The sequence below is a fragment of the Hyperolius riggenbachi genome, chromosome 2, assembly GCF_040937935.1.
Source record: "Hyperolius riggenbachi isolate aHypRig1 chromosome 2, aHypRig1.pri, whole genome shotgun sequence".
NCBI lineage: Eukaryota > Metazoa > Chordata > Amphibia > Anura > Hyperoliidae > Hyperolius > Hyperolius riggenbachi.
The window spans coordinates 293,951,198-293,965,649 of record NC_090647.1 but is presented as its reverse complement, the minus strand read 5'-3'; the positions used below and the strand labels follow the sequence as shown (position 1 = coordinate 293,965,649).

The window sequence follows — 14,452 nt, the reverse complement described above, 5'->3', positions numbered from 1 at the left end:
TTAAAGAGGCAGATACATATCTATGTACCAGTCTGTATACTGCCAACACTGCCACCAAAGCAGCAGAATGACAGAAAAACAGGGAGAATCCAGAGTGAATGTTCAAAAATCCGGAATAAGAGTCCATTGCAAATAAGGAGGCCTGTATTAGCCAAAGGAATGGGGTCCCATAAGCACATGAAGTTCCACGAGTTCATATCCAAATTTGGACATCAGGATGGCAAGGTCCATGCATAGGTCCATATACAGAGGTCCATGTATAAACGATTGGCAGATATAGACACATATACAAACAGATCTGCACATGCATAAAAAGGAGGAGAAGGATACGGGTAAGTATATCATACAAAAAATGTATCACACAATATCCACCAAGAAAAAATATATATATATACATGCATGTAACAAGAAATGGAATATCGACCGACCATTGTAAACAATATAAGTATTGTGAACACAGCACTATCCCAAATACCCAGACCAATCAATTTCTTCATTGATGCCTGCTGGTGACATGCTGTCAAGCTGATAAATCCACCTGGCTTCACGTCTAAGTAGGGCCCTAGCAATATCGCCACCCCTCATACCCAATTTAATCTGATCTAGACCACACACCTTGAGGCCCACCGTGGAGCCCCCGTGCATGAACAGGAAATGGGATGCAACTGATGTCAAAGTATCACCATTGTCCAGGTCTCGTTGGGCCAATCTAATTTTGGATAGATGTTGTTGAATCCTGGTTTTTAACATATTTTTGGTCTGTCCCACATATATTTTACCACAGGGGCAGGTCATCGCATAGATGACCCCCCTGCTTTTACAATTAAGGTACCCCTTGATCCTATATTGTTTAATACCTTTGGTGTCATGGATCGTACTTTGACGTGAAGCCAGGTGGATTTATCAGCTTGACAGCATGTCACCAGCAGGCATCAATGAAGAAATTGATTGGTCTGGGTATTTGGGATAGTGCTGTGTTCACAATACTTATATTGTTTACAATGGTCGGTCGATATTCCATTTCTTGTTACATGCATGTATATATATATATTTTTTCTTGGTGGATATTGTGTGATACATTTTTTGTATGATATACTTACCCGTATCCTTCTCCTCCTTTTTATGCATGTGCAGATCTGTTTGTATATGTGTCTATATCTGCCAATCGTTTATACATGGACCTCTGTATATGGACCTATGCATGGACCTTGCCATCCTGATGTCCAAATTTAGATATGAACTCGTGGAACTTCATGTGCTCATGGGACCCCATTCCTTTGGCTAATACAGGCCTCCTTATTTGCAATGGACTCTTATTCCGGATTTTTGAACATTCACTCTGGATTCTCCCTGTTTTTCTGTCATTCTGCTGCTTTGGTGGCAGTGTTGGCAGTATACAGACTGGTACATAGATATGTATCTGCCTCTTTAAATAGGGGCTTGGATATGGATGCGGCTGCTGTTTTTATGTAAAATGTATAATGTGCATTTGCATACATATTTTGAGTCATATTGCTGGGTTGTTGTTAGAAATGTGCATATTGAAGCATTCCTAGTTTACAATTGTAGATTATTGTTATAATTCAAGACACATTTTCCTTCCGTGTGTATGGTTAGTGATTGGTTGCCTGGGTAACTCTCTGTTTACTCACCTTCCGGCTTTCCATACTGCGCTCCAGCGTGGTCTCTTCCGCCTTCCTCCTCTCTCTCGTCCGAGGGGCGGTGACGTCATATCCGGATGACGCCCGCTCGCTCGGCACACGCCCTCCTCTTTCTATTTAAACGCCGGACTGGCGTTCACAAACACGGTGTCCTCTCCTCCTGTCAAAGCGGGGTGACGCCCGCGAACCTGGTGGAATGTCTGAGGGGACCCCAGTCTTCTCCAGCTGCTCTTCATATTAGCGACCTGGGCTGAGTATCTCCCCTTCCTTTTTTCACTGTCACTCTCTGCTCTTATGCACTTTATCTATTAGGCTGCTCCTGTCATTATAGTTGAATTCATGCAGTCCATGTTTTGGTTTACAACATATATTGTTTTGCACTAAGCACTTTGTTTATTAATGAATTGTCATTATCACTGAGCACTTTAATTTAGGTACTGAACCCGGGTTCTACCACTGGTGGGCTCTCATTTGTAGCCCACCAAGTTGGCATATTTTATAGGAATTAGTCCATTTATTTACATGTGTGTACATTTATTTACATGCTTAGAATATATGAATTACTGCAGCTGGTATTAGAGGATAATGTGGTCTTTTTAATTGTTTTTAAGATTGTTGAACTCCCCATTATGTCATATTATATGAAGTATGTGAAATAAAATTGTTATATTTTTTGAATTATTTATGAGTGGTGCTGTATATATGGGCTCTCTTTCTCTCAAACCATTGCTCTCTTAGTTGGGCCCTTAGCACACTCTTACCTTTGCCAGTGTATGCGGACATATTGCTTTGTTACTTAACTACTAAGGGTGGTTCTGTCCTTTATACCATCCTCTCGGTCCAGCACCTTGCAATCTTCATCTATTTATTTACTTATTTGATTATTTATATCTGGTTAATACTGACATTGGGTTTGTTCAATATGGAGGGTTTTATTGATACGTTAGAGACAGGTTGGAATAGGAGATTTGAAACAGCCTTTTCTGGGGCTGGCCCTCAAAGCGGTAGTGCTGTTCCTGATGAGATGAAACAATTATGTAGAACGTTTAAAGACTTGAATAAAGCTTATCTTAAACTATGGTGGAATGTACACAGTCTGAAACAATATAAAGAAGAAGGGATTTATCCCAGGGGCATTAGAGTCCAGATTTTCCCTGCCTGGGAGGTCACTGACGATTACAGGGCCACCTGGGAGGAGGGTCTGGCCAAGTGCTCAATAATTGTTATTGACATGCTCATACAGCATGATGAGAAATTAATGGCCAAGAAAAAGGTGGAGCTCAAGGCACTTGAGACTACACTAATGGGCCTCAACAGGAACACCACTATCCAACCTTTTCTCAATCAGTTGAAAATTGATATGGATAGCTTTGAAAAGTTTATTATAGAGGGTAAACGTAAAAAACTCATGAGAGACCGGCAGGATTATGACAATGGAGCAGCCTATAGATGGAGACATAGAGGCAATGGGAGGAGACGTAGGAGATACCCTAAACCTAGCAAGCCCATACCCCAGGGGGGTCCCCAACAATTACCACATAATGGACATAACCCTAGGGTCCCAGTATCCAGTGATACAGCGTCCAACAGCGATTTTTTATCGGACAGCGACATAGACGCAGAAAGCGAACAAGGAGGGGCGGCAGGAGGCACAAGAACAGGGCCATTCAGAGATCCTTTAACTCCACGAGTGAAACGCTTGAGGGAACAACAACACATGGATTAAAAGTAATAAATCTCACAAACTATGAATTGACTATGGCTGAGCAAAGTGTACTAACAAGGGGACTCACATTCTCACCTACTAAAAGCCTAGATAAATTTGAAGTCTTAAAGGATGTGTATCTTTTTTGTAGGAAGCTCGTATTTAAGAAATACTTTGAGGGAGGTACGGAGGTATCCCCACACATGGAGCTCCTGGACAGACAGGTTTTCGAAGACTTAATGGCATTATTACAAGAGAATCAACAGAATGACTTGGTGAGTAATCGGTCGCGCCTTTTTAGGCCTCGATCTAAGTACACTATACCTTTTGGCTCTTGCCCAGTGGTTAAAATTTTCTTTGAAACAGTTTGGAAAGAGATTGAACGTTTACCAGTTATTCCTAATCAGGGACAGAATCTGAGTAAAGAAGAACAAAAAGCTATAATAAGTTTATCTGATAATGACTCTTTTTTAATTAAGGAATCGGACAAAGGAGGGAATGTTGTTTTATGGCCTAAGGAGATGTATTTGAAAGAAGCATACAAACAGTTAAAGAACATCAACAATTATGTACCGTTACCTGGAAATCCGACCGAGTATTATAAGGCACTATTAGATGACATATTGGTGATGGCTAAGAATGCAGGTACTATCTCCAAAAAAGAGTTTGAGTTTCTTTCGGTCAATCACCCAGTAATACCGACCTTTTACTTGTTGCCTAAGGTGCATAAGAATGCTGATTGTCCACCTGGCAGACCGATTGTAGCTGGAATTGGAAGTCTAACTGCTCCCCCTTGTGAATTTATAGATTTTTTTCTACAAAGACATGTGACAAGTCTGGAATCATACTTGAGGGACAGCTCCGATCTGTTGAAGATTTTGGAAGATCTCACAGTTTCACCAGGTACCCTTTTGGTGTCATTTGATGTTGAATCTCTATATACTAACATCTCGCATGAATGGGCCCTTAAAGCTATATCTTATTTCCTCAATATGGAGAGTAACCACCAAGATGATCTAAAGCAATTACTTTTGAGGTTGGCCGATTTTGTTTTGAGTCATAATTACTTTCTATTCAATGGTGTTTTTTATAAACAGGTGTGCGGAATAGCTATGGGCGCGAAATGTGCCCCTTCAATAGCCAATTTGTTTCTGGGCTACTGGGAACGGGAAATTGTTTTTGGGCCACCCCTGGAGGAGTTCCAGCCCTATATTACAGGCTGGTTCAGATTTATTGACGATGTGTTCATGCTCTGGGGGGGTTCCATGGAGGATTGCGACAGGTTCCTGAGTGCTTTGAATAACAATAATATGAATATCCACCTAACTAGGCATGTTTCTTCTACAGATGTTGACTTCTTGGATATTAAAATCAAAATTGATACAGATGGTCATCTCAACACAGATCTGTTTCGCAAACCTACTTCAGTTAACTCCTTATTGCACTATCAAAGTGCACATACCAGGCCTCTACGTAATAATATCCCCACGGGACAATTCCTCCGAGTACGTCGCATCTGTTCTAACATCAATGATTTCTCCTCACAGGCACGAGAATTATCAGATCGGTTTAAAGACAGGGGTTACCCCAGGCGGGTGATCTCGCAAGCATATCAAAGGGCCAGGGCCATGGACAGGTCCCAGTTGCTACACCAGACATCAAGAACAACTAGCCAACTGGTAAGATTCAGCACGGTTTATAATAACCAATGGAGGGACTTATATCGCATACTTAATGGATCATGGCCAACTTTACTGTCAGATACGACTATTGCACAATTTATTACTCCTAATGCATCTATTTCAGCTAAAAGATGTCCTAGTCTTAAAGACAGATTATGTTCAAGTTACTTTGTTGGAGGAAGAAAGAGATGTAGAGGTCCTCTTAAAGGCAGTTATCCTTGTGGTGACTGCAATATCTGTATGTATATGCGGCCTCAAAGTACGATCCATGACACCAAAGGTATTAAACAATATAGGATCAAGGGGTACCTTAATTGTAAAAGCAGGGGGGTCATCTATGCGATGACCTGCCCCTGTGGTAAAATATATGTGGGACAGACCAAAAATATGTTAAAAACCAGGATTCAACAACATCTATCCAAAATTAGATTGGCCCAACGAGACCTGGACAATGGTGATACTTTGACATCAGTTGCATCCCATTTCCTGTTCATGCACGGGGGCTCCACGGTGGGCCTCAAGGTGTGTGGTCTAGATCAGATTAAATTGGGTATGAGGGGTGGCGATATTGCTAGGGCCCTACTTAGACGTGAAGCCAGGTGGATTTATCAGCTTGACAGCATGTCACCAGCAGGCATCAATGAAGAAATTGATTGGTCTGGGTATTTGGGATAGTGCTGTGTTCACAATACTTATATTGTTTACAATGGTCGGTCGATATTCCATTTCTTGTTACATGCATGTATATATATATATTTTTTCTTGGTGGATATTGTGTGATACATTTTTTGTATGATATACTTACCCGTATCCTTCTCCTCCTTTTTATGCATGTGCAGATCTGTTTGTATATGTGTCTATATCTGCCAATCGTTTATACATGGACCTCTGTATATGGACCTATGCATGGACCTTGCCATCCTGATGTCCAAATTTAGATATGAACTCGTGGAACTTCATGTGCTCATGGGACCCCATTCCTTTGGCTAATACAGGCCTCCTTATTTGCAATGGACTCTTATTCCGGATTTTTGAACATTCACTCTGGATTCTCCCTGTTTTTCTGTCATTCTGCTGCTTTGGTGGCAGTGTTGGCAGTATACAGACTGGTACATAGATATGTATCTGCCTCTTTAAATAGGGGCTTGGATATGGATGCGGCTGCTGTTTTTATGTAAAATGTATAATGTGCATTTGCATACATATTTTGAGTCATATTGCTGGGTTGTTGTTAGAAATGTGCATATTGAAGCATTCCTAGTTTACAATTGTAGATTATTGTTATAATTCAAGACACATTTTCCTTCCGTGTGTATGGTTAGTGATTGGTTGCCTGGGTAACTCTCTGTTTACTCACCTTCCGGCTTTCCATACTGCGCTCCAGCGTGGTCTCTTCCGCCTTCCTCTTTCCTCCTCTCTCTCGTCCGAGGGGCGGTGACGTCATATCCGGATGACGCCCGCTCGCTCGGCACACGCCCTCCTCTTTCTATTTAAACGCCGGACTGGCGTTCACAAACACGGTGTCCTCTCCTCCTGTCAAAGCGGGGTGACGCCCGCGAACCTGGTGGAATGTCTGAGGGGACCCCAGTCTTCTCCAGCTGCTCTTCATATTAGCGACCTGGGCTGAGTATCTCCCCTTCCTTTTTTCACTGTCACTCTCTGCTCTTATGCACTTTATCTATTAGGCTGCTCCTGTCATTATAGTTGAATTCATGCAGTCCATGTTTTGGTTTACAACATATATTGTTTTGCACTAAGCACTTTGTTTATTAATGAATTGTCATTATCACTGAGCACTTTAATTTAGGTACTGAACCCGGGTTCTACCACTGGTGGGCTCTCATTTGTAGCCCACCAAGTTGGCATATTTTATAGGAATTAGTCCATTTATTTACATGTGTGTACATTTATTTACATGCTTAGAATATATGAATTACTGCAGCTGGTATTAGAGGATAATGTGGTCTTTTTAATTGTTTTTAAGATTGTTGAACTCCCCATTATGTCATATTATATGAAGTATGTGAAATAAAATTGTTATATTTTTTGAATTATTTATGAGTGGTGCTGTATATATGGGCTCTCTTTCTCTCAAACCATTGCTCTCTTAGTTGGGCCCTTAGCACACTCTTACCTTTGCCAGTGTATGCGGACATATTGCTTTGTTATTGTGGCTTGTCCCTTCATTTTAGAGGTAGCCAGTTTTATTTAATCTATCTATCTATCTATCTATCTGTCTGTCTGTCTGTCTGTCTGTCTGTCTGTCTGTCTGTCTGTCTGTCTGTCTGTCTGTCTATCTACATATATAATTATTTTTTGGGGCACCTCTTCCTTCCAAGTGTTAAATGTTATTGTATCCCTCTACACCCCTACAGCTTCACTAAATGTACTGCATTCCACAGGGAGGAGGGACCCAACACACCTCACCTGTAGGGACGCTGGCTCTGCATACACGGGGCTCGAATTCACAAAGCGGTGCTAACCCAGTTAGAGACTTTAGGCGTGATAACCATTGCACCATACTGGTGAAAAGCCAGTTTAGGCGTGATAAGTTTAGGCATGATAAGTTTAGGCATACTAAGTTTAGATAAGTTTAGATCGTATGCAAAGTCCCGCACGCAAAGCAGCGCCATTAAACTCTATGCGAAATGCACCAGACTTTGCAAGCGCAAAACTTTTGATCAGCTGTGCACTTCGGTACTAAACCAGTTGATGCTTAAACCTATCATGCCTAAACTTATCACACCTAAACTTATCACACCTAAACTTATCATGCCTAAACTGAGTTTAGGCATGATAAAGGGCTTTTCACCAGCGTGCTAACTGTTAGCACCGCTTTGTGAATCAGGCCCATGGAGTTCAGAGTAATCATTCCTATGTCAATGCCACCTGACTTGTATACAAGGCAGCTTTACAGTAAAACATGCAGAGCTTCCGAGCAGTGTACCAGAGTACACACAGGTATGGCCGTGGTGTAATACAGGTTGCTAAAATGCTTGAAAAATGTAGATACTATTTAGTGAGAATTGTTTTTCTTCTTGGGTAATGTGAAGATACACTATCAATGTTATCTTTTCTATTACAGATGATGAAATTTGCATGGGACAGCTATAAGAAATATGCCTGGGGGGAAAATGAGTTACGTCCAATTACTAAAGATGGACATTTTGGAAGTTTATTTGGTAAGTTGAAGAAATCTTCTAAAAGTTATCACAGATGTCAAAAGTAGGTTGGCAATATTCTTGAGTAGCTACTTTGTTTGGGTGACATGATCAAGGTCTTCTCTTTATCTACAAGTGTAGAACTGTCTTTTCAGTCAACTTACTGCTGTGTACATACAGGAAGCCCTACTGATGGCAAGAGAGTATATTTATAGATATGCAGAGCCTCCTGTTTTTTTTTACCCATGAAATTAGATGTCATGGCCAGAAAGTGCACCCCTGTCGCTACTATGGAAAAAATAGCATTGTGCTTCACACAGATACTGCTAGTGTAAGCGGCTCACATGCAAATTTCATACAGGACACTATCTACTTCCAGGTTGTAAATATTCTACATGTTTTGTGGCAGAAAAAAAAAGATGGGAACAGTAGAATGTCCAACATATCAGTTATTCTTATTTACTGGACCTCCATAAAACATGATGTGGATGTTAACTAGAAAGAGGTAGCGTATGGTCTATGAGCAGAAGACATTGGCCACAATCTACTAAGATCATGCTGGTGATAATAAGGCAAGTTAAAACTGATCACCACACACCGATCAGTATTTTAAGTGTTAATTCACTAAAGAAGATTGCCTTATTAACAATGAAGTGATACATTTTCACAGTGAGTGTTATCTTATCACTTCGAACCTTAGGTTATCACCTCTGTAGTTGTTTTTCTCACATGCAGTAGATAGGGAGGGGAGGAGCATATGCAGGCAGTATGTAGCTCCACACCTCCTGCTGCCAAGATGATTACAGCTACCCTATGTAGGACAACCAGAGAAGGAGAGAGAGAGTCCGTGTGTGTGTGTGTGTGTGTGTGTGTGTGTGTGTGTGTGTGTGTGTGTGTGTGTGTGTGTGTGTGTGTGTGTGTGTGTGTGTGTGTGTGTGTGTGTGTGTGTGTGTGTGTGAAGCAGAAATACAGGGGAGAAAGTTGTGCAGTGCGCATAGCATGCCACGCCGTGGACCAGGATGTGGGTGTGGTCACGAGTGGAGCCAAATTTACATAAACATAGCAATGGTGGGACATTAGACTAGGACTATAGTAGGAATTAGATTATGAGTGTCTCCAAGTGTCCCCCAGTTTAGGTAGTGACAGGGGCCCCCCAGTTTGGATAGTGACAGGAGCCCCCAGGTTTAGCTAATGACAGGTGCCCCCCAGTGTATGTAGTGACAGGTGCCCCCCAGTTTAGGTAGTGACAGGTGCCCCCTAGTTTAGGTAGTGACAGGTGCCCCCAGTTTAGGTAGTGACAGAAGCCCCCCAGTTTAGGTAGTGCCAGTGTCCCCCAGTTTAGATAGTGGCATGAGCCCCCCAGTTTAGGTAGTGACAGGTGCCCCCTAGTTTAGGTAGTGACAGGTGCCCCCAGTTTAGGTAGTGACAGAAGCCCCCCAGTTTAGGTAGTGCCAGTGTCCCCCAGTTTAGGAGAGTGACAGATGACCCCTACTTTAACCACTTCGCCACCAATTAGGCTTTCTTTAGGTGGGACATTATGCCAAGAATTATTTTATTCTAAATGTGTTTTAATGGGAAAATAGGAAAACATGTGGGAAAAAATTATTACTTTTCAGTTTTCGGCCATTATAGCTTTTAAATAAAGCATGCTACTGTAATTAAAACCCATGAAATGTATTTAACCATTTGTCCCGGTTATAAAACCATTTAAATTATGTCCCTATCACAATGTTTGGCAACAATATTTTATTTGGAAATAAAGGTGCATTTTTTTCAGTTTTGCATCCATCCCTAATTACAAACCCGCAGTTTATAAAGTAACAGTGTTATACCCTCTTGACATAAATATTTAAAAAGTTCAGTCCCTAAGGTAACTATTTATGTTTGTTTTTTTATTGTATTTTTTTTTTTAATTACAAAAAAAAATAAAAAAATTGGGGAGTGTGGGAGGTAATGAGTTAATTTATTGTGTAAATGTAATGTTTGTTTATGTAAAATGCTTTTAGGGTGTAGTTTACTATTTGGCCACAAGATGGCCACAGTGTGTTTGTTTACATGCGACCTGTAAGCGTCCTTCCGGACGCTTACAGGAAGCAGTAGGAGGCTGGGAGAATCACTATGATCGCGCTGTTTCTAATAGAAGCAGCGCGATCATTGCGGGGGCTAGATCAACGAACGGGAATGGATTTTCCCGTTCATTGATCTCCGTGCGAGCAGGCGGTGGCGTGCACGAGCGGCGGGTGCGCGCGCACGAGCGGCGGGAGCGCGGACAACGGCGGTAGCGCGGAAGGTACGGATTTCTCCGTCCCTGGTTTTTTAGGGGGGAAAAAAGGGACGGAGAAATTCGTACCTCGGGGGTTTAAGTGGTTAACCACTTCACCACTGAGGGGTTTTACCCCTTGAACACCAGAGCAATTTTCACCTTTCAGCACTCCGTCCATTCATTCGTCTATAACTTTATTATTACTTATCGCAATGAAATGAACTATATCTTGTTTTTTTCGCCACCAATTAGGCTTTCTTTAGGTGGGACATTATGCCAAGAATTATTTTATTCTAAATGTGTTTTAATGGGAAAATAAGAAAAAATGTGGGGAAAAAATATTATTTTTCAGTTTTCGGCCATTATAGTTTTTAAATAATGCATGCTACTGTAATTAAAACCCATGAAATGTATTTGCCCATTTGTCCCGGTTATAAAACCATTTAAATTATGTCCCTATCACAATGTTTGGCACCAATATGTTATTTGGAAATAAAGGTGCATTTTTTTCAGTTTTGCGTCCATCCCTAATTACAAGCCCGTAGTTTATAAAGTAACAGTGTTATACCCTCTTGACATAAATATTTAAAAAGTTCAGTTTCAAGGTAACTATTTATGGGTTTTTTTTATTGTATTTTTTTTTTTTTTTTAAATTACAAAAAAAAAAATAAAAATTGGGGAGTGTGGGAGGTAATGAGTAGAGTTGGGCGAAATGTTAGCGCAACTGCAGCCGAACTGTTCGGCTGCCCAACCTGTCATGTGGCTGTGGCTCTTACTACTTCCGGGTCGCAATGACCCGGAGTAGTACGTCTGCGCTGGCCCGGCGGAGCGCGTCCTAGATCGTGTTCCCGTTGCCGGGCACTCTCTGCGCATGTGTGTGACGTCACTCATGATGTCACACACATGCGCAGAGAGTGCCCGGCAACGGGAACGTGATCTAGGACGCGCTCCGCCGGGCCAGCGCAGACGTACTACTCCGGGTCATTGCGACCCGGAAGTAGTAAGAGCCACAGCCACATGACAGGTCGGGCAGCCGAACAGTTCGGCTGCAGTTGCGCTAGCAGTTCGCCCAACTCTAGTAATGAGTTAATTTATTGTGTAAAACAATGTATTTGTATGTGTAAAATGCTTTAGGGTGTAGTTTACTATTTGGACACAAGATGGCCACAGTGAGTTTGTTTACATGCGACCTGTAAGCGTCCGGAAGGACACTTACAGGAAGCAGTAGGAGGCTGGGAGAATCACAATGATCGCGCTATTTCTAATAGAAGCAACGGATCATTGCGGGGGCTTAGATCAACGAACGGGAATGGATTTTCCCGTTCATTGATCTCCGGGCGAGCGGGCGGCGGCGTGCACGAGCGGCGGGAGCGCGTGCACGAGCGGCGGGAGCGCAGACAGCGGTGGTAGCGCGGAAGGTACGGATTTCTCCGTCCCTGGTTTTTTAGGGGGGAAAAAAGGGACGGAGAAATTCGTACCGCCGGGGGTAAAGTGGTTAAAGGGGTTCTGTGGAGTCCTGCAATAAACAAAAACAGACACTTACCTGGGGCTTCTATCAGTCCCCATGTAGCTGCTATCTCTCACACCGTCCTCCTCCGATTGCCCGTTCCCCTCCGCCGGCACCAATCAATTATTCGTCTAACAACTCTCCCACTCACTTCTCTGGGAACGAGGTTTTCTTGTACTGCGCCTGCACAGTATGCTCCCGGAGACGCAAGCGGGAGCGCGCATGCGAGTGGCCATGGCCAGGCAGCCGCTGACGCGTGACACGCGTAACTAGACCCAGGAACGGCGGTGGGGAACGAGTGATCGGAGGAGGACAGTGTGGGAAATAACAGCTTGTTGATAGAAGCCCCAGGTAAGTGTCTGTTTTTGTTTATTGCAGGACTCCACAGAACCCCTTTAAAGTGGAATAAAACTCTGACATAACATTTCATAAAAATGTGTTTTCCTACTTTTTATTACCCATTCAGTTACCATATTTGCTTTTGTGCAGAAGTAATATTGCCTGTTTACAAATTACAAGTTCCCAAAGCACATTTTATCTGCTCTGAAAGCTGCCATAGTATTTTATTAATAGATTTTAATATATAAATACAGCAGCTATCTAGTGGTAATTTCTCATATGTCTCTGCTTGTCAGCTCCGTTTCTGCATGTGGCTGGCTGTAACTAATTGTATCAACGGAGGAATGTAAACAAAAGATAATGTCATCTCCACTTCGGATGCAGATCATAAGCTGAAAAAGCTTTGCACTGAAGAACAAAGTGCTGTGTTTAACTGTTTGAATGCTGTTCTGCTACATTTTTTTTCTAGTAGTAGGTTTAAGGCTGTAAATAATCTTTTAGAGCAAAGAAGAAATGCTGAATTTTCAGACCACTATAAGCATCTCTGTCTAAATGGCTTCAAGGTAGACATTTGTCAGGGACATTCTGCGCTATGGAAGAATCTTAATCCTTTTTTAAACACAGCTGGAGACTTCATATCTTCAAGGATGACTCTTTCCACCTGATCTACTACCCAGACAGATGATTGCACTTCAGCCTTTAATTGATTTGATACCTGGCAGAGATGAGTACTTACATTAGAAACTGAGATCTCAGCATTTAGCAACCTGCTTATACAGTGCTGCCTCGTAATTATTCATACCACTGGCAAATTTTGACTTAAAGAGACTCTGAAGTCTAAAAAAAAGGTATTTTTATTTAACAAATATGTTTAACCTCCTTGGCGGTAATCCCGAGCTGAGCTCGGGGTATGCCGCCGGAGGTCGCCGCTCAGGCCCTGCTGGGCCGATTTGCATTCCGAAAAAAGCAGCACACGCAGCCGGCACTTTGCCAGCCGCGTGTGCTGCCCGATCGCCGCCGCTCCGCGGCGATCCGCCGCGTGCAGCGGCGAAAGAGGGTCCCCCCAGCCGCCCGAGCCCAGCGCAGCCGGAACAAACAGTTCCGGCCGGCGCTAGGGGCTGGATCGGGCGGCTCTGACGTCAGGACGTCGACTGACGTCCATGACGTCACTCCGCTCGTCGCCATGGCGACGAGGAAAGCGAAACAAGATAGGCCGCTCATTGCGGCCTATCTTGTTACTTTCGATTGCCGGAGGCGATCGAAAGTACGCTTCCGGAGCGCCCTCTAGTGGGCTTTCATGCAGCCAACTTTCAGTTGGCTGCATGAAATATTTTTTTTTTAATTAAAAAAAAAACCCCATTTCAGCCTCCCTGGCAAAATAAATAAACCGCCAGGGAGGTTAATATGTTAGCCCTAACTAAACCGCCGCATTCCCGATGCTGTACACTATCTAAATCCCCCCAAACTCCCCGGGGGCAATCCAGGCAGCGCTTCTGTGAGAGGCAGAGCTATGAGCCGCAGCTCTGCCTCTCAGCGTGTCTGTCAGCCCGGATCGCCGCCTCTCCCCCGCCCCCTCAGTCTTCCCTCACTGAGAGGGGCGGGGGAGAGGCTGAGATCCGCCGCTGACAGACGCGTTTGAGGCAGGGCTGCAGCTCATAGCTCTGCCTCTCACAGAAGTGCTTAGGGCAGCAAAATCCACGACCAAGAAAGTTGTGGATTTTGCAGGTGAGAGGGAGGGTGAGTTAGGAGGGATTTAGATAGTTTATAGTGGCGGGAATTCGGCGGTTTAGTTAGGGCTAATATGTTAAACACATTTTGTTAAATAAAAAGATGTTTTTTTGAGACTTCAGTGTCTCTTTAAAGTTACTTTTATTCAACCAGTGTGAGAGAACGCGGAAAAGCCGCCGCGTGTGCTGACAGCAAGGCGGCTGATTCCGCGTCTAGTGCGGCGGTTTGCACGCAGAAGCATGCGTCTGGTACTGTGAGAGAACGCGGAAAAGCCCCCGCTTGTGCTGATAGCAATGCGGCTGGTTCCGCGTCCAGCGCAGCGGGTTGCACGCAGCAGCATGCGTCTGGTATGGCTGGGTCTGTTAATTCACACAGATTCAGGAATACGTGTGCGCGCGCTGAGAGG

General features: G+C 43.3%; 1 protein-coding gene across 2 annotated transcripts in view; it reads left to right on the top strand.

The window, feature by feature from the left end:
* MAN1C1 (mannosidase alpha class 1C member 1) overlaps positions 1-14,452 on the top strand; it is a 197,573-nt gene that overhangs the window by 84,642 nt on the left and 98,479 nt on the right. The window contains exons 1-2 of one of the 2 annotated variants that reach the window (XM_068268954.1): positions 4,924-5,045; positions 8,134-8,230. In XM_068268954.1, the coding sequence (XP_068125055.1) occupies positions 4,995-5,045; positions 8,134-8,230 (148 nt within the window). In that variant the 5' untranslated portion in view covers positions 4,924-4,994. Of the gene's footprint in view, positions 1-4,923; positions 5,046-8,133; positions 8,231-14,452 lie in introns of those variants that run through there. The other variant, XM_068268953.1, reaches the window with a different exon arrangement.